The following is a 21036-nucleotide window of genomic DNA, read 5'->3' as shown; positions in this document are numbered from 1 at the left end:
CAGTTCTTCTATTTCAAAGAATGGTGGAGAACAAAAAAAACCCAGAAACCAGGGAACTAACATTTCTTTCAGATTAATAATGCATTGTTTCAGGCATCAGAGTGAGAGTTAAATAGGACAGGAACATTCACTTTTCAAGGTCAATCTGGATCTTGTCTCAAGAAAATGTTTTATATTTTAACATAATAATAAAATAATAATAACAATTACTGTCGTGAGGTTTACCGTCCCAGTTCATGTTTTTTAATTACATTTACTGCTAAATTATCTGTGGTTGAAAAAACCAACACAGCCACATTGCAGCCTGGTTTTTACATGAAACAAAGACAACATCTGTTGTGTTCTTTCACACTACAAACCTCTTAAAACAGTCTGAGTATTTGCTGTTTTCTTAACTTCAGTGTGAGGCTCATTAAAGGTTGTCCCAGTCAGGTTTGCCTAGTCTGCCAACTGTGAACATTCTGCTTCATTTTTTAGTTCTTTCATTTTTTGCACTGATTTTGTTTCTATTAAAAGAGACTACATGTTAAAAAATAGAACATTTGCGCTGTGTAACACAAATCCAGATTGTGTTCAATGTCACACATAACACCTTCAGGGAGAAGTTCAGCAGAAATAACTTTTTGAGTGTGATGAGAAGTGAAAATTCCAGTCACACTGTACCCATTTTTTAAGCTTTCTAAGGCTTCCTCCACTCCCTTCTGGTTGTACTTGGTCATGTGTGTGTGCATGTCAGGATAGTTGCTGCGAATATTCCTTTCGGTGCTTCCATTGGGGACTGTCCCAAAGCGGAAAGGTGGATAGTGCTCATGTGGTTTCTGAAACTGTGGAGAGATAAAGGGGAGAAGAAGAGGAAATGATGGATCAGAGGAGAGTGACAAGAGAGGAAGAGAGTCGGGGAAAAGCTTAGAGCCGGGTGGCAGAGGAGAGACTGACAGAAGGTCATGATTCCTTTAAAATCAAGTTGAACAAAACAAACAAAAACACCAATGTCATTTTTACACTGGTGATAAAAGTAGTAGAGTGATTATTTGTATTGGGTTTGATGGGATTTTATTGCCTTTTGAGCTAAATATAGAAAATGATTCAAGTGATTAACCTTGTGACATTTGAGACCATAAATGTCCCAAATAGTAAGATGGATCCTTAGCCCTCCCAAACTAAAGTCTATTTAAAACATAACTTCTCTTAGTACTGCCCAATTAAATTGCCCTAATATGTCCCCAGGGTTCCTAGCTGTTTTTGTTTTGTTCGTTTATTTGTTTTTAAAACAGATATTCTTTGCAGACTCATTTTCTCGTGGAGTAAACTTAGAATATTTTGTATTCTGTCTTTACAGCAAGAAGAATGCATTCTCTACATCAATCTCCATCATTCTGTATGGAATTAATTCATGTCCTGGTCGTGGATGTCTGTGTTTCCTACAGATGCTACGGCTAACTCCCACAGTCCAAAGAAATGCAGATTATGGTCGTTTGTCTCCTGTGAGTCCATGGCGATGGACTGATCACTTGTCCAGGGTTTAGCCCGCCTTCACCTTATTGACCATCGGCTCTCCTACAGCTACCCCACAACCCATGAAGGGATTAACATGGAAGAAGGTGGAATAAAATGAGCGTTTTGGTTTGTCCCATAATTGATTATTTTTACAATGAAATCAATTTGAATTGTAAGCACCAGTTGCTAACAATCTGTAGGTCTCTGTGTGAACAGGTCATCAATGTGGGGAAGGTTTGAGTCAGTCCGTTTTATCAGCATTGACACAGCATTGCAGCTAAAAAGCACATCACAAGGAAACACGTTGTGTTTTTCGTTGTGTTTATTGAGAGTCGATAAGTCATGGACCACAAGCAGCTTTATCCTTTAAACCTGCAAGATATGAAAGCAGCCAGCCTGGGACCTAAACCCTCTAATCCTTTGTTGTCTATGCCCTCAGTTATAAAGGCATCTGATGCTGAGCTCCGTGGTTGTTTGTCTTTCATTTTACGCCGCAGGACGTTAATGCATCTGCATAAAGGTAATACAGCGGTCTTATAGACTGAGGGTTGTTTTCACTTCCTTTAAAGAATACAATGATTTCTCATAAAACTCATCTGAGTGGGCCGTGTGTACAGGTCGCCTACGTGCGTGCCTCTGTCTGCAGTACACACTAATGCGACAGGCGTTGCTTTTCTTTTTGACTTTCTTTTTGCATTTGACATTTGATGCTCTTGTTTTAGCAGTGTGAGAGAGAGGGGAGCTGGAGACGGCGCTGGGGGAATATTGATGGACAGAATAAAATACTGACAGGACAAGTCAGGATGCAGACACCATCTGTATTGACAGAAGGCAGAAATTGATTAGTCATTCATGCTACAGGGCTCCCCACTGTTATGAAAAGGACACTTCACAACAAAGGCCGTTTGTGACTTCTTTATCTGCAGGTCTGCTCTGTCTCTGTTTAATGTGTATTGGTCGATGCGGCAACAAACAGAAAAAAACAGAGATTCTTTTCACAGCAGAAAGATTCAATGTGTCTGAGGGGACTTTTAAAAGTCTTCTCTGCTCTGTCTCTCACCTTCTTGTCAGACAACCCGGACACCGTGTCGATATACTGCTCCTGGATCATGAAGGCAGCCAGGTTGGCAGTGTAGGAAGCCAAGAAAATGACTGCAAAAAAGGCCCAGACCAGGACCATGATTTTACTGGTGGTTCCTTTGGGGTTTTCAATGGGGACTGAGTTGTTAAAGACTATGCCCCACAGGAGCCAAACTGATTTCCCTATGGTGAATGTTGGACCGCCAGGAGCTGGGAAGGAGAGAAAAAACAGTTAGAAGAGTTAGAAGGTTGTCTGAGTATTTACAGCTTCAGTCAGAGTGAGAAAACACGAGGCAAAGTGTATCAGTGCACAACTGTATCACAGCATACATGTGAAAAGATTAATTGGACGAGAAATGTATTTTACATAGGACCAAAAGAACAATCACAGTTGAAACAGTGGACAGTCTACTTAGTTCCATTTGGTACAGTTTGTAGTACATGGTGCTTTTTGTGAAACAACGCCCTCCATTCATTTCAAGTCTAGTTAAAAATCGATGTTCTGATCTGATCCCAAAGTTGTTCAGCTTTAAGGGTTCAGAAATCTTGTTTAACACAGTCGGTGCTTTATATTATGCGCATATATTTTGTTCTTTTACAACATATTGCACCTCACTGAGTCTTGTCTTGTCAAACTAAGAGAACAGGGTCTATAAAAAGTGGCTACTGCTGAAAACATTTTGAAGCTGTTGCTACAAATTTTAACCAATTTGTTTACAAGCTTCGTGTAGAGAACAGAGTTTTCAAGGGAACAGGTGGAAACTGGAGATTTGGAGCTTTAAAACTAAATTGCAAAATAAGTTGCTCTAAATCTGCAGGAAGTTGTTTTCAGGATGAGCCTTTGTCATGTCATGTTTGAAAAAGGATTTGATTGTCCCTCCCTGCCTTCACAGTGTCCATTGAGATGTGTGTATATGTGGTTATGGTATATGGTTTTAAAAGCATAATTGAATAATGATGCGTTTGAAATTGTGGACCATAACCTTTAAGCCTGTGTGTGTCAGCAATTACATGGAATTATTCTTGTAAACACATTAATGAAGAAAAACAAATCTAATATTAGTATTCATCAGATTCTTCATGCCCTTCTGCAAACTTTCAAAAAACAATTTTACGGCCTCAGCCCGTTTCCATCGCTCTCTGCCACGTTTGCCCATATGCTGCGGTGAAGTTTGCCGCCATCATCAATCACTCTTTGATTAGAGCAGCCACGAATGCTAATTAAAACAGGAGAATGACCTTTTGGACCTGGAGACAAGGCATGCTCTGTCAGTGCTGTACCCTCAGATTGATAAGGCCTCTGTCGCCACAGTTCTGTGGTGGAAGTGTGAGCCCTTCAGGACAGGCACGTGGGGCTTCACAGGCTGACTGTGGTCAGGCTTTCTAAGGTTCGACGTATGCACTTACACTTCTATCTACACAAGTGACGATAAAGGTGTAAGTACAAATGCCTGAGTACTGCTGTACTCCCATTTCAAATGAGATATTTGGAATTATACTTCTTTCTTCATCACTTCTTCATGACTATTGTGTGAAATTCTTACATATAATGTTTTTGGTTTGTAAGACATGCATGAAACTCACCCTTAGCGCTCACCAAACTGCCTTTGTAACCAACCGGACTGAAGTATTCGAACACGAAAACTGTCACGGCCACGACAGTCAGACACATCACAAACATCATGACCCACACTGCAGGGCTGTAGGGCTCTGAAGGCAGAGGAGGAAACACAAACAGAGAAGTTTGAAGAGCTCCAGTTTGTATCTGCTGCACAGACTGTGATTAAGGGTGCAGTGTGTGGAAGGGTGATAGCAGATGGGAAAATGAAGAATGTAATTGTGTGAAAATGAAAAGTGAGAAATGCACCATTCATTTTGTGGCCAAACCTGTTGTGTGGGTTTTGAGGGGAAAAGGATATAGGGGCGTGCAGGATGTGAGGGGATTTAGTTCCAGACGACAGTTATCGGAGGATAACGGCAATGGAGGAGACGGAAATTGCTTAAGTCGGGCAGACATGGGGGAAAAGAGGTGAAAGTGTAGATTGAAAAAAAGATGGAGGCTTTAGAGAGACGTTCACCAAGAAAGGCAGAAGGAGAAACCGTCCCGTTGCTGCGGGCTACCATGACGCTGATTCCTGTCTCAACAAACGGCACAGAGAAGTCGATGATTTCTGAACGCTCCTCGTTGATAGTAAGTGAGCCGATGGCCATGTCGGCTCGGCGATACACCACCTGGGAGACCAAAGAAAGAGGAGAAACTGAAAATGAAAGGCTATAGCAAGCTCTGCCAGTATTTTCTTGACTGGAAAGAACATTTACAATTTTTAGAACGGCCCCTTTAAAAGTGAAGTCAGCAAACACTTTGTGACAATTGTAACAAGCTCTCTAAACATCCGTGAGGGAAGAAGGCTCCACTCCAGGAACGCTCAAGGTTGCTTTTCTAAAAAACATGAATAATATAGAAAAATATTTTCCCCATGAATACAGAGCACTCACACACACACACACACACACACACACACACACAAAGACAGATGCCGAGCCTCCAGGCGTAGAAACACAAGCAAAAACTCTCTCCTGAGGAACACCTGTTCAGGTTATTTCAATTTCAAATGCGTGTGTGTTTGATGTGTGTTTGGTGTGTGGAGGAAACTGTTTCTCCATTTGTGCATGCACGGCCTCACACCGCTGACCCAGATTAGCCTCATCAAAGGAACACTTTGGAACGAGCACCATTTTCCTCGTTTGTTTACAGTGGCTTTTTAATTTGATGATTTTCGTAATTAAAGTTATTATAAAATGAAGGGTTTTCACTGACAACAGGTCATTTTTATTTTTCCTTTGGATGACATATTACAGCAGTTAGGTAATAACATAGATATACAGTGAGTAATTATGTCACATATATTTATAGTATTATATATACCTACACCCTTCACCTGTTACTAAGAAATCACCCTTCACAATCTACAAGTAGGCAAGTGGAGCCACGGCTCGGTGGGACATTGTCTAAAGAACAAAAAGGCAACAACAGATTAACATGTGTGTATTCACCAGTACGTTGGTCTCATGGCTAAGAATCAGGACAGTGCACAGCCCAAGGCTGCAGTCCTTTTAGTCAAATTTGTGGCTCAACACCTTTCTCTCATACTACCAGCAGAAAGCCTCCAGGACGCACCATCTGTTGCATTCAGGGAAATCTCCTTCCTAAAATAGCTCAGTTTTCATTCTCACCTCGCCAATCATGCCGTTCCAAATCCCACGGACCAGTTTGCCATGTTTTCCGTTGGTGACCAGGTAGAGGTCATAAGAAAACTTGATGGTGCGGGACAGCTTCTTCAGAATGTCTATGCAGAAGCCCTTGCAGCAGAGTTTGGTGTAGGACTCTGACTGACCAACCAAACTGTGGAAAAGACATGAGAAGAAGGAAAAAAAGTTGTTAAATACCTCTCTGAAAACTGATCTGATCCTGAGCTCTGGCCAAACAGACAGTGAGATGAGGAACCTCAGTGAATGGGTGAATAACTTGGCCTCTAGTCAAAGGCCATTAAGACACAGCATCCGTGTTTGTAGGACAGACACTTCCTCTCTGTGTCCTCACTACTTAATGGGCTGTAGAGGAAAGGAGCTGAAACAGTAAATGGAGAGAAAAAATGGAATAATGGATGGCAAAGGTAGACAAAGTGGAAAGGAAGTTGACGCAGTTCCTTAGGGAAGAAAACATTCTCTTTTTTAACTCCTCATCTGTCTTTCTGTCATAGTACAGGCTGAGTCACTTTACATAACAGTGAGTCAGCATGACCAGTGAAAGTGTCAACAAATAAGCAATACTTTACACATTAAATTCAAATGTACTATTTATTTTAGTAACAGCTAGACTGAGACTCATTTAAATGCCATTTCTAAACATTTATGGACGTTAATAGCTCTGACAAACGAGGCATTAATTAAATTGCTGCTGAAACTGGCCACCTGTTACTGTTACACACTGCATTAACAATGCAAACACACACTCACTCCCTCTCTCTCTCTAACACACTAACACACAAACACACGCACACACCACACCAACTACTGGATCCTCTGAGGATTACCAGCAGCAGCAAAATGCCCAGAAACTAGTGCAGCATGGAGGAGGCGGACCTCAGAGAGCAAACAGACTCACGGTGGAGAAAACACAACCAGATGAGGCTTTTTGAGTGACTGTCAAGATGGAACAGAGGTGAGGAGGAAGTGAGGACACCATGAGAGGAGGAGGGGAGAAAAAACAGAAGATGCGAATTATTGTTGGATTCTTCTTCATTCAAGTCATAGTTGCTGCTAGTACAGTTGTGTGGAGAAAATATTTGAATAGTCAAATGATGAATTAAACTACAGGGCTCTCTCAGGCTTCACGTTGGCATCTGTAAAAGTTAGAAATCAAATCCTGAGATGTCAGAAATAAATGATTCAACTTCAGTAAGACTGGATGTTGACTGGGAATGAATATATATATATATATATATATACTATAACTGATGAGTAACAGTTATTGTTTTTACCATCTACGTACAGTGTACTATTCCACATATTAAAGGAGTCTTGGTGTTAGACTTTCTAGTCTAGTATAATAACAACACACAAAGTCCTTGTGGCTATTATTATATTTTTGAAATATATAGCCATTTAATTCAGTATCGGTTCATTGTTACCACCTGGTCAGTACTAATTGTGTATTCACACAAGGTTTCCTTCTTGGATTTTCATCAACAATTCTGGATTCTTGTAATCAAGGTTCTGCACCAGATGACATCTCCATCAGTCCAAAGATGTAAGTTAATGATAAGGACAAAAAAGACGTTTTAATCATGTTCAACACCTGCTCTGCAGGTGAGCTGTCCAGACAATACGTCCAGATGGACTAATTACTCCATAAACTGTATACTGTAGCTGCAGGCGTCTGTCACTCTGTCCCACTGCTGTGTTACTGTTGGTAGCAGTCCAAATAAAAGCTCTTTCAAAGTGCTTAAGAATTGAGACCTGCTGCATATGTCAACCTACATATGTCAAAGTGTACCTGGTGGTGTGTTCAGTTACAGAGTTATTATTATAAGAGCAGTTATTCACTGCTGTCATTCAGAAGTCGTTCACAGATGTCCTCAGGTGACTGTAGGAGCAGCACACGCTGCAACATCAGTTCAAATTAAATCACTCACTGTACAGAAAGGTGCAGCACTGCCATGTGTGACATCATTCAAGGAGAAGATATTGTAAAACCAAACTTATAATTATATTATAATCGAAGAGAGAACCATCCATCACTGATTTGAAATGTTTGAGTGTTTCCCAGCAACAGCTGTTGAACATACATTCTGTCTGGTCACAGGTATTTACAGCACCAAAGCTGAGCTGTGGACAACACTGTTCACGTCTGTTATATTTGTGGCCAGGTAGAGCGCGGTATTTGTGTTGTCTGTGGTTCTTTGAACATAATGAAGACACCGTGTATTCTTGGAGCGCACCTGTTGTAGGTCGTCAAAGGTAATAGCTGTTTAATGGTTGTTTTTCTGCCACGCTGTGAGCTGTGTTTGACACCAGTGGTGTGTGTGTTTTTTAAGTGCTTAAACACTCCGTACACACACTTCGTCTGTGCTTAATGAAGTGTGTAGGTTTGGGGTGTCTGCTCAAAATATAGGGCAGCGAAGCAAAGAGGGAGGGTGCAGATGTATGTGTAGCTGCACTGGGTACTACTGTGGATAGTAAGTGACTAACACATAGTCATTCACATATTGTAATTCAGTTCAAATTTGAATTATGTAATAGGTTTCTCACCAGTAGATCATCGTCACTAGTTGTTGAATTAGTCAAGTGTGTACCTCTCAGTTTGATTGTACTGACGCCTGCAGGGGACAGTATTGCGGACACATGTGCCGGTCCCCGGGTCCACGTTCTCAACAATGACAAAAGGGTGCTCCTCCAGTGTTGCCACAGTGAGGTGACGGTCATCAATAACATGCTCCAAGAAGCTGCCGTACCGAGGCCAGACGGGGTATCGAACCTGGAGGATCCCCCGAGCATAAGTACCAACCTGAGGACACAGCACATTATTATTTAACGTGTGAAGTTGACTTTCCAAAGGACATGGCTCAGGGATATACACCATTTAAAAACTAATAACACAGTTTTATACACTGTGTGTAGTCCACTGGACCCGTTTTAAAGTTAAACCGTCAGATGTCCGTTGGTCACGACTGGACAAATACAGAGTGAGATTTGAGATTGTCAAAAAGAACATCTTCAGTCTAGAACTTTTTTTCCCTCTTCAAACACTGACAAATCCCATCAAAGTCAGGGCTAAGCTCAAAGAAGCCTTTCCTGTGAGAACAAGGGCTGTTTGTCAAATCAAGCCAACCTAATGAGCCATACTGAGCTCAGCCAGCACTGACTTACTGCATGTGAAACACTCTCCGCTCACTTTTAATGGGACTACTTCTTCATAGCCTCACTCTGCCCGTCTTCCTTCATCATACATGGATGATTTACACATCTGTGTGAATGTACGGTGTGACACAGGACTGTGATTTGTTTCTCTGCGCCATATGTGTATCACCGAGATGACGTTTGTAAAGATCAATCATTTAAATCGGCCTTTTCTGGGAATGTCTCGTCTTCTCACTGCTGTCAGTGCTGGAGTTAAAGAAGAGACTCTGTCAGAATAGATTTGAACTTCAGTGGGAAAAAAACACACATGTAAAATATAGGATAAGGTTGAAAGAGCTGTGCCAACGCTGTCCCTCTTTTTCATCCTGTCAAAGGTGTCACTCAGCTGAAGTGATATTCAGCAGAGTATCGTGGTAAATTGTCTGGGTGAAGAGCAGGTTCACCACGACCTGTCAGCTTTTGGGAGGACTAAAATGACACCACAGGTGGGAGGCAGGGGGAGGAGGGGGCGGGTTAGTGACAGAGGAGGATGGAGTATTTTGATGCCTTTTTATAATACAGTGCTCACAACTGTGTCTGGTTGTCCCCAGTCCCTTGAATGCAGCATCAGTGCCATATGGATGTGACACATGCGAAGCTGTTGGCTGCACAAGTGTATCGTCAAGCTCTAAACGCGACACACCAAATCTCACTCCAGCTGAATTTCACACTGATGCTCGTACAAACGTGTGTGCAAACACATGCCCCACACAACACTGACACTGATGGACTGGGTTGGTCTTTCCAGTGCAGGAATAAATGAGTTTGTAACTGTAGCTGTGAGATCGTTCAGTTCTCTGTGTGCAGTCGCTCTCTCAGTATATCCTCAGGCTGTCCGTGTGTGTAGAAGTGGTATCAAGAGAACTGACATATGACATTCCTTAGAAGGATAAAATGCACAAAGAATGGAAATGTTGTGTACTTGTGGTGTTCTAGTGGGGGACAGTTAATGAGCCAGTCCTTCTCTTGTCCTGCCCTTGGTTTTCTTTACCTTGTCCCAGAGTCTCTCTCTGTCCAAAGCGATTATGATCATGGACGGGTTTGTGAGGAAGCCTTGGTTGTTAAAGGACAGATCCCTGCGCTCCCACGTCACATTCAGCATGTGCCTATAGGTCACAGGAAGGAGACAGGGAGTCTCAAAGACATGTAGCCGAAATTACAATCAGTAAACTCTGAGTCTACATCTCACAGCCTTTACATATTCATGAAGGACGCATATAAACAAACATAACTATCAGGTCCTAATTAAACACTGAGCTCTCCTGATGGGCATTAATCTAAGGCAGGAGACTGGAAGCAGTTCCTCGGGGGATTGGTGAGGCATGATTACTGAAGGGCAGGTTGGTTTTATTTGAAGAGCACTACATCAGTAATAAACACGCCTACTAGTACGTTAAATACTCAGCTGAACACAGTTGAAACTAGTGTATTATTAAACATGAAGAATGTGAATTATAGCTCTGTATAGATACTTTAGGAGGCGTCAGTGCTGTGTTTTACCTGAACAAAGTGTTGTTGTCTGAATGTTTAGCCGGTCTGTTACAGTCTCCGTGGCCCTCAGGGATAAATCCATGCTGTTTCCGGAAGCTTTCAGCCCCTTTGGCTACAATAGCAACACCCTCTCTCACCCTCTGACGCAAGCTTTTCCTCCACTGCTCAGTGATCACTCCAATTACACCAACAGGGAAGCTGACAGGCGGAGGACTGTCAGGGTTGCCGACGGCCAGACTAGGGAGGATCCAGATGTAGCCTGGCCCCAACAGGCCCACCTGTGCTGCCTGTGTAAACAAGTACTGTGCCTCCTCGTGGGAGCAGTAAGCCAGGAGGACCTGAGCGTCCACCTGCAGAGAGGAAGAAACAAGTCAGTGGTTGTGCACAGCACCAGAGGACACAACTCCAGATGTTTTCAAACCTCACACCTATTGGAGGGGCAGTTGTGACCTGATTCATTTAAGCCAGTGTACCTGCTGCAGCATGCGTTTGGTTCTGGCGTCATTGGCTCCGACTGACATTTCCAGAGTCAGAATGTCCTGCAGGTTCCACAGAAAGTAGGATGTATCTGTGTAAGACTGCACAATGTCTACGAAGGTGTCGTATCCTGGCAGAAAGCTGGTGATCACCACAAACTCTCCCCAATCATATTCCTCCATGAGCTGGAACAATGACAACAACAAATACGTATACAGTATATTTGGTTCATAGTTTTATCAACATTTAACTCTGACCTTTGGTACAAAGCGAATCAGTGAACTTTTTTAGAAGTCAAACGGTGTCTTTAACGATCACACTGGGCATTAGACTCTCATTTATCTCACAAATGATTCTTCTATTTCCAGAGGCAGTCAGTGGGCTTGTGAAAAGTAGGACAGAAATCAGGAAAATAAAGATAATTTCATATACGTGAAAACATTTTTACTCTTTGATTCCCATTTTTTAACCATATTAAATCAGTTATAATCCAATTAAATTTCATGACTTTACAGATTGTATTCCATACTAAAACCTTTGGCTTAACCCTGTAAAGATTGAACCTCTACTTCTGTCCCCATGCTGGATTAATACGGTAATAAGGTTGTACCTTAAACATGCAGAGAATCTGTTGTTCCAGAGATGCTCCCATCTGTAGGAAGGAGGATCCCTCTGCCTGTACACAAGGACAAAACAGGCTTAGGATAACTGGAGGTTTGCTGTGAAACAATATTGAATCTGAACAGTTGTTTTCGACCCTAGCATCTTGAATATATAATTTAATATAAAACATGTCAAATATATGCCCTTGTGAAAGTGTGCCGTATCAGTGATGAAGAGATCCTCACACTTTGAAGTACATAAAGGTAATTCAGCACAGTGTCATTTTTCTCGCAGCAGAACTGCCGTCTGCTGCTGCTGCTCATTGGGCTGAACCTAGAGCACTTTAGTACTGCTGTGGAATATTAACATTTGGATCATATCGAACCACTCCTCGAATAGTGTATTTTAATTATTTAATCTCTTTTCAACTTGTAAAAGAATAACTGCTATAAGTCACAAAGGCGCGGCGGTGGAACGACCTTTCCAAACCAATTAAGTTAGAAAGCAGTGACAAGAAAGGACTAAAGCTTAAGTGACGCTGCTGAGACACCGGCACCTGATTTAGAAACACGACGTCTTTAAATCACTATATGCTATATATTATTGATGTTTCACAGCAGATGGGTTCAAATACTGAACCCTCCAGTGAAGAGGTCGCAACTGCAGATTCATGAGACGTAAATGAAACCTGAATATTGATGTCACTGATGGGAGCATTTAAATGACTGTCCGTATACTGACAGAACTGAACTGAAGACACTTAGTCCTGCTGTTCTCCTTCTGTCACGAAGGACTGCTCCGATGTGACATGTACCTGGGATTGTTTTGCCAAAGAACTCTTTGTGTATTTCTGTGACAGATTAGATGGGAAGTTACCAGAGCAGAACAGAAAGTCCTTCATAATTCATTCAATTAAAATAGGTTACTGGGATGACAACTGGGGTCTGTGAAGAAGGAGGAACTGGACTGAAACCATTTAGTTGCATCAGAAAATGTTGGGGTTTTTTGGTTGTTTAGCTGTGTCTCGTCTGGCACAATTTGAATATGTTAATCTAGTATTAGTACAAGTACTGATCTAAGTTAAAAGTTCTATGGTCAAAACTCAGCTGTGCAGGAAATCATTGTTTACATTACCAGTAGTAAAATGTCTCATATTCTTGAGAGTGGTACAGTGTACTTTGACAACATAGTCTTTAAACCAGAACTTTTCGGAAATCTTGAGAGCCTAACTTTGTGAACGGCATGAAAAAAACTGTGATGTAAGTGATTGCAAGACTGCAGGAGTAGAGACGTACAGTAGTAGTGGTACATTTCCTTTAATACTACAAAATGAATAATCTGGAAAGACTGAATCATGAGCTGTTTGTGTCTGAGCTATATGACAGCTATACTATAATAGAAGTAGGGGACATAAAGAAGTACTGTAACGTATGCATACAGGAAGTCGCACTTGAGAGATGTGGTAAATGGAGTATAAGAGAGATGGAGTGAGAGAGAGAGAGAGAGACTGTCAAATGTCTTTTGGGACCAGGTCTCAGATCTTCTCAGGCTCCTCTCATCTGAGAGGTGAGTCACAGTCATCTCTTCATCCTGTTGCTCTTCCCTCTCCCACGGCTCAAAGGGTTTGTAAAGCCCCAGAGAGCAGCGCAGCCTGAGGAATACTACAGGAATATCACAGCCACACTCTCCTTCAGTCAATTCTATCACTGCTTTCTCTGTCTGAACCTGTTTGAGACGAAGCTCTTGAGGCACAGACACTTTCACTAGACCACTCACTGGGCTTTGCACCAAAATAGATATTAAAAATAGCGGTACACAACCACATCCTGCTGGCAGTAAATTCATTTTTAAATAATCTGCCTGGATTAGATGTTCTTGTTAACACTTCAGTGTCCTACTTCAGTGGAAAGAAGGGAATGATGGTAAGGTTCAAATCCAACCAAACAGGATTTCACTCACTGTTTCTGAAACCTAGAGTCACTACTGAACTTATCAAGAATTAGCTCCTTTTTATCTACTTATTACACCCACGCCCATCCTTCCCCTGAGCTCTCGTCTCCAGCCGCCTTTTCTCACCACCTTGGCAATGTGGCTGTCACACACAGACGTAATTAGCAGTCCTGCAGCAGGAGCGTATGGTAATGTGACAGGAAGATGGTGGACATGGTGGCTGCTCACACACTCCTCTCACTGGCGGGGGGGGCTGAACCTTCCCCTTGGTGGTAGGACTGGTGTCGGTCAAAGAGGAGGCGAGTCACTGACATAGTAGCTCACACGTATGGATTCAAATGGATGTCATGCTGCCGTGTCTTTAGTGTTTTCACACATGTGGCAGCATTCAGCTCATGCTATTGCCTTTCTGATGCTATTCATTTTCTGATCATTAGTAAATATATTATAGCCATTATACTGTTCTGCAGCAGCTCTGTAATCACAGGGACCTGTTCAATTTTATTCCTTCAGTAAATCAAATGATATTTTTACAGGTTTCATGTTACTTTATTATTATTTAATTTAAAACTGTTTGAAAAGACACGTCATTTGAAGACATTTTTAATGAGAACTAAAATTGAGGAAAAGAGTTTTTGTTTGAATAAATTTTATAATCAGAATGTCAACACAAAAACTACTACTATTTTAATGCAATTATATCTAATCTTTATCAATACTACATTAGTATTTTAGATTAGTATTACTTTATAAAGCTTATGGCCAGCCATGATAATTGAGGTTCGTGTTTGTGCAAACCAAGAATGCATACACAATTATTCGGCTCAATGGAAATGGATGTGAGTCTCTCTCACAGGGCTTCTTGGCGATGTCTTATCTGAATGTCAACCAGAACGACCCACATGTTAGCTGGTTCTGTAGTTTCAGATACAAAAGGGTTCAGTTTAACAACATTTCTTATCAAAAACTGTGGAAGTTAAGACTGAACAAACTAAAGTCCTCACCCCTGAAACACACACAAGGCAGATACAGACTGTCTGTGAAGCCACACTTTGATCACTTCAGGAATAAAGTCTGTTGTGTTTTCACAGATAATTAAGTTTCATTGTACCTCTAAACTGACTGATTTCCAACCTTCAGCCACTCCTTCAGGTGATTCACATTAACTCCAAAGAAATCATAAAGCTGAGCCTTAGCCGTTTGAGTGACTGCCTCATTGAAATTATTGGGCCAAGCCAAGACAACACAGAGACTGGGTGGCAATTTAAGTCATTTCATTTAAAGTGATAAAAAAAAAAAAAAATCAAATGGGAACAACGTGCTGCGGCTGGGGGATCAACATGACCTACTTCTGGAGTTTCTCGGTTTCTGGACCACAAGGCCAGAGGAAAGCAAAAAATGAGGAGAGTGGAGACAGACGGATAGACATAGAGGAGAAGGTGTAGTAAGGACACACCAGAAAAACAGGTCAGCCCGTGCACACACTACAAATACCCCCCCAGAAGGCACCACACAATGAGAGATATGGCAGCGCTCCAGTCCAATAAATGACCTTAGGTGACAGACAGCACTGATGCTGCAGGTCCTGATACATAAAACTCTACTGACGGCTTCAAATTGTAATAAATAATGTCAGGCATTTAAACGTGAGAATTTATCCTCCCCCCCAAAATCCATCATGTTCACACTTTGAAAGAACTTTTGTGTTTGTTTACTGGCTAACACATAACACTGTCAGCATGGTTGATTCTGAGCTTTATCACTGTCTACAAATACGATCAGTCACTATCGATGTGATGAGTGATTCACCAGGCACAGATCAGACAACAGCTGCTAAATGTGCTTAATTAATGTGTTCTCTTTGAAAATGTCGCCCTGCCACTGCAGCTTTACAACAAAACCAAGGAAGCATTTACCAAACCATAATGACCTTTTTATCAGTTAGTGCTGAGTGGGGTGAGCCCAGTGAGTTTTCTTACTGTGACTCCTGTCATTTTGAATGTTCACTGTCAGTGTCTGAAACACAAATACTGTATCTGTTTGTTTTTAAATGACATTTTAAAGAGTGAAAGTGAAAGGTTGCTATTCAGAATGGTATCTTCTTTATTCCCTCATCTTCTGTTCTTTTTATTTTGCATATTTTATCTCTGTTTGTGCACCAGTTTTATTTATCACCATTTCTGTGCGTATTTACAAGGAGCCCTTTCTATATCATGCCGTATAGATGAAGTCGTTAACTTATTAGTTATTATCATCGTTAAAGTTCAGCGTATCAGTGAAGCCTCTACCTGTCGCCTTGTCTTCTGCCCTTTCTCCTCCGTTCTCCTGCTCCGCTACTCCCACTAATCAACATCTGGATGCAGCACCCTCTAATGATCAGCTAGCACACTGCAGTGACTCAGAGTGGCTCACAAAGAGAAAACGCTCTTAACCTCTAATTTCCTTCTCTTCTCTCACAGAGAAATTTGCTCATAGTGAAGAGTTCTTCCCTTTTTCTTCCCCAGCCTCGTCTTTGCTTTTGTGCCATCTAACAGAAAATGCATTTCCTCATCTCCATTCAATCTTTTCATCCTCACCCTCTTCCCTGTGATCACTGGTATCGGAACCATAAATAGGTGTCCTGAATGTCGGCTGCTTCTTTTTAACCCACCATCAAAGATATTTGTCATCACCGAGCTATTGATAATCAAGCACTATTGAAGTCTTTATCCATTAAGGGAATCATGCACTCCGAAATGTGTCGCTTTCTCTCTCTGTCCAATCCACAGGCCCTGTTGTAACAAAAATCTCTGAAAACATGTCTTTCCTTGATGCTAACAAAGCAGTGTAGACGAGAAAAAAAGAGCATGAAATGAAGAGGAGCAGGAAGGGTTGAGTGAGGCCATAGTCAAAGGAAATGAAGGGTTTGAGTCTCTTTGTGCTGCTGTGCAAGTGAACACTGCTATGATTGGATTTGTTTTGAAACCTTGTGATCCTGGCAAACAGAACTAGATGTAAACAATCAGCTCAGTCCTCGTTCCACTGTTCTCCAGTTTCATAACTCTACTGTGCTTCAATCTGTTCCTAAAGTACTCTGCTCAGCACTCCTTTAAGATTGCTCCTGTCATATCACCGGCTGCTCAGCTGTGTACCATTGCAGTGTGGCTGTGTAATGCATTGCTCTGTATTAGTGTTGAGGTAAAGAAGACGAAGGACCTGAGGCAACACTCTACAGTCTCTACAGTATGGTCGCAGCTGTATGTCTTTTTAAATTAGGACCCATTGTTTTTGCCAGTGTATTATCATGGACTATTTTGGGATCATGGCAGAGTATAAATAGACACCTGTCAATCAACAGTTTTGTTTTTGCAATAAACATTTTTAGTTGCAAAATACAAAGCAGAGAATGTTTTTGATAAACAAATGTTGCCCATGTCCAAATGGATCTGTCACTGTAACACATCTGCTTTAGAAGAACTTCCAAAAAGCTGAAGTTTGGAATCTTCCCTGTGAGGCTAAGACAAGGCAGATGATGAAAAGAGAAGGAGAAAGAAGAGGGTTAAACAGGGAGACTGCCAAACTATGTGATGGACGTAAAAGACAAGTGAATAGCAGTGATTAGAGATGAATGATGTAGAGTTCAGGGTCTCCAGCCTCCTGAAGGATCTAATTAACAGTTTAATATGGTCCTTAACTCCAAGAGAGGGAGAAGAGCACCAACCTCTCACTGAAGGGATTCAGCCACAACACAAAAGAGCAGGAAAAAAAGATTTAAATGTGTTCAAGAGCAAAGGTGTGTGGGGGGGGCGGTGTATATTAGAAGTAAGTTAGAAAGTTGAGTTGATGGAAGAAGTATTTGACTAGGAGGGAAGTAACTGCACCGTATGAATGGAGGAAAAACATGAGGCTCCAGATCACTTTGTTTCATACGGTGACATACTTTATACGCAGATCCATATCATAAGGAATGCCATATGTATACCATAGAGTCTGGGACAATACAGGTCAGACAACACAAGGACAATGTGGAAGTTAACTGTTGAAGTCAGTTAGACCACCACAATAGTACTAAATATATAGGCCAAATTAAACCTCTCAGATAAAGGGCCATAATTAGAACACGAGCCAGATGTTGAACATGCCTGTTGTATAGCCATGGAAAGACCGTTATCAGTTACTACAGACAGTAAAAGCCATTCTCCAGGCAGCTATCAGCCAGACTTCATCAACACATTTTTCACTTCTCTCTGCCACTGACTCTCTCAGTCTCTGCTCTTCCATCAAAATACACCAAATCAATGCAGTCCCTCTGCTGTAGCTACAACTGCTCCTGTTTAATACCCAGGTACAGCATGGTGTCTGCTGATACTTTTGGTGAGGAGGAATTTGCCAAACAAAGCTAGGTTTACAAAGTGCTGCTCGGGGAATAAATGTTCACCACTCAGTAGAACACGACAGCAGATCAGTTAGTTATCTGGCCAGTCCACAAATTCACCCGTTTGTCCATGTGTCTGTGTGTGTGAGCACGTGCTCGTATGTGAGCGAGGTTCATTTGCATGTGAGTTTCTACGTGTGAGAGTTGTTGCTATAAATACAAGGTGTTGATGATGGTTAAGAAGTTAAAGGAGGGGAGAAGATGAGAGCAAACATGAGGAGTGAAGGGAAGAAGGAATGGAACCATTTTAGGATCATCACAGATGACAAATGTGGTGTCACGTCCCCGTCACTGTCTTCACTGTCATCACGTCACGCTACTTCTCTTAATACAACTTCGACTAAAGAACCCTGACTAAGTGACAGGGTATAGAAGGACCTGATACTTCTCCTTTTGAGGACTAAACCTGTGTCTCCTCCCAAAGTCTACCTGCTCCCCAGACTAAGTGTCTCCTCAGCCAGGGATCAGAGGAGCTAACGTCTGTCGATGGCTGAGGTCATGGCAGTAATGCAGTACTGCTCAAATCCAAATATTTGCATTCATGGTGGTGCACGTTGGAGTAGATTTCACTGCTCTGACCTACTTAAGTTGTTTTATGTCAAGTGCTGCCCAGTGAGGAAGAGTTAGGACTGAAGCAGGAGGTTTCAAAGAGCCAACGCTGGCTGCTGACAGGCTTTACATCACGGCTGTGGCTCCGCTCACTGTCAGTGGTTAACTTTTTATTTGTCTTTCAAGTTTAATTTTACATTACATCAATATAGATGACAGCCGAAACATCTGTGTACATCATCATCATGACACAGCAGAAAAAAGTTGCACCAGCTTTACCTTGTAGGGAATGACAACTGCAGAGCCACCACTGATGCCCACGATTGGCAGCGCTGTCTGGGTGGAAAGGAAGTCCAGGATTTGTGCCACTTCTGCCACCTGAAGATAAACAGATCCCATGTTTGAACCACTTCACTTTTGCTTCATACAGTGCTATTTCTAATCTGGGGTACAGAGTGGGTGGTGTGTAATAACACAACATTTTTACATTTTAGTTGTATTACAACCCACATTTTAAATAACCAATAATCCAACTTCATCGCTGCATGAGAGTGACATGAAGTGTTTGCAGTAGTCAGGTATGTCAGGTATTGCATCAGTACCTGACATGCAGGTTCTCCCTTCTAATGAAAAAAGTCTATGCATCTAGAGCAGGAGTTTTTCCTGGATTATTCTTATGATGACTGGCAGTAAAACCGAGCAGGTGTTTCAAAAATCATTTAAAAATGTAGAACTTTAGCAAAATGAAACGCAGAATCAAAGAATACTTCTGCTTAAATAAGAAATAAAATAAAAATGGATGAATACATTTTACCTGAACTCCTGCTCCTGAGCCCACATCGTCCTCAAACACAACACCGTGCAGCCTCTCCGTTGACATCGTATCACACAGGCGGGTCAGCAGGTCACGTGGGTTGGTGTCATTGACCAGCACAGTCACAGGGCTGACCACCACAGGCAGATCGACAAAGTTTTCCCCGCTGAGTCGACCCCTCACTTCATTCTGGTAGCTGGAGCCACTGAAAACCACCGCCACATTAATGGACGGGTGGAGCAGCAGCGGCCGGGCCTGCAGTGGCTTGGAGGACCAGAGGAGGAGGAGGAAATGAAGGAGCAAGAGTGGAGAAGGTCGCCCCATGGGGAAGGCCATGTTGACAGCCTAGTGCCTGGAAAGAGAAGGAGGAAGAGGGAGGAGGGGAGGGAGGAAGAAGTCGACCACAACAGAAAAAAAGAATAAATATTTTATTTTTGACATAATGCCTCCTAATCCATCCTAAACTATCCATCCTTCTCTCCCTGACCCTGTTGTACCACAGTATTAGCTCTGCATGTCATGAACAAAACCGTGTGTTTGAGTGCAAGTGTGTTCGTGTCTGTACATGCGTTAATGTGCAGTACGAGTGTTTGTGTGTGTGTGTGTAATCCTCCATAATCCAAACCCCAGTGTCATGACTGTAATCACCCCTACATCACCACACATCTCTTGTTCACAACACACACACACACAAATGCGAACAACGCACGCTCATCAAGAGGAGGACACGACCCGCGGAGGATGTCAGAACTACCAAACTCTGACCCTTTTCAGTTGGATTACTACAACATTACTTCAGTCGCCCACTGTCTACGTGATATACCATTGTGTTTGACTGTACCCTGAACAAAGCAACACCAACAACAGCTACAACATGAACCTTTTCTTTTAAAGACCAAAACATCACTTGATCTCTTTACAGAACAACAAGGTTCAATCTTCTGCTATCTCTTGGGTTACTTGACGATATGAGTATTTTCATTTGTGTAGCTGCCAATTCAGAGTAGGATAGGGTTGGGTTTCATGAGCTGTGTAAACAACAACATAAAAACCAAATAACCAGTGAAAATAAACATTTATTGTCTTGATATTAATTATTATTAAAAATGATATTAAAGTAGAACGTTTTGAAAAGATTGGTCCAGAACTGTGAGTCTTCCATTAAGAGACTCACTAAAGTAATTTAGTATTTAATAATATTCATGACAGCGTCTGAGTGTATTAAAGGAGGCGTACTCTCCACGTCTCCCACCGACTGAACAGAAAGAAAAGTCTCATTAAGTTTCAGTCTCTGTTTTCAACAAAAGGCACGGCTCCTGCATTTGTTGCACTTCAATCACGCGTTCACTGTTTGAAGGTTCTTCACCAGTGAATTGATGCTTTTGAACCTTTGATTGAGACAGGTGGGCTTTCACCTAACCAGTAGGTAGACACACACACACACACACACACACATGGGTTTAAGGGCAGAGTTGTTTGGTTTTTTTTGTACGGAGGCTGTGTGATCTGTGGCCTTCAGAGACACACTGATAATTAACAGCTCCTCCCATCTTTAATTCACTGCTGCTTCTAAAGCAACCCTGGCTTTAACATGACTTGTCCCTTCACGCTGCTCCCGCTGCTAGCATATCAATCATTTATCTTAATAAGGTTTTAAACTCCTGGGCTTTAGGTGCTCGGAGCAACAAACCTACAGTTTGAA

The 21036-nt window shown here is 41.9% G+C and overlaps 1 protein-coding gene across 1 annotated transcript in view; it reads right to left on the bottom strand.

Annotated features, from left to right (window-relative positions):
- The window catches only part of LOC103381827 (glutamate receptor ionotropic, NMDA 2C-like), a 33227-nt gene that overhangs the window by 5320 nt on the left and 6871 nt on the right, over window positions 1–21036 (bottom strand). Inside the window, exons 2-13 of the mRNA XM_017034880.2 lie at window positions 19335–19686; window positions 18800–18898; window positions 11615–11680; window positions 11001–11189; window positions 10537–10877; window positions 10028–10142; window positions 8433–8644; window positions 5812–5980; window positions 4656–4809; window positions 4162–4287; window positions 2558–2787; window positions 664–824 (exon numbers count right to left, since the gene is read on the bottom strand). Of these exons, the coding sequence (XP_016890369.1) occupies window positions 664–824; window positions 2558–2787; window positions 4162–4287; window positions 4656–4809; window positions 5812–5980; window positions 8433–8644; window positions 10028–10142; window positions 10537–10877; window positions 11001–11189; window positions 11615–11680; window positions 18800–18898; window positions 19335–19670 (2198 nt within the window). The 5' untranslated portion in view covers window positions 19671–19686. The remainder of the gene's footprint in view (window positions 1–663; window positions 825–2557; window positions 2788–4161; window positions 4288–4655; window positions 4810–5811; window positions 5981–8432; window positions 8645–10027; window positions 10143–10536; window positions 10878–11000; window positions 11190–11614; window positions 11681–18799; window positions 18899–19334; window positions 19687–21036) is intronic.

This window comes from Cynoglossus semilaevis, chromosome 8, assembly GCF_000523025.1.
Source record: "Cynoglossus semilaevis isolate Cse_v1.0 chromosome 8, Cse_v1.0, whole genome shotgun sequence".
NCBI lineage: Eukaryota > Metazoa > Chordata > Actinopteri > Pleuronectiformes > Cynoglossidae > Cynoglossus > Cynoglossus semilaevis.
The sequence above is the reverse complement of the archived record's forward strand: the minus strand, read 5'-3'. Positions and strand labels throughout refer to the sequence as shown.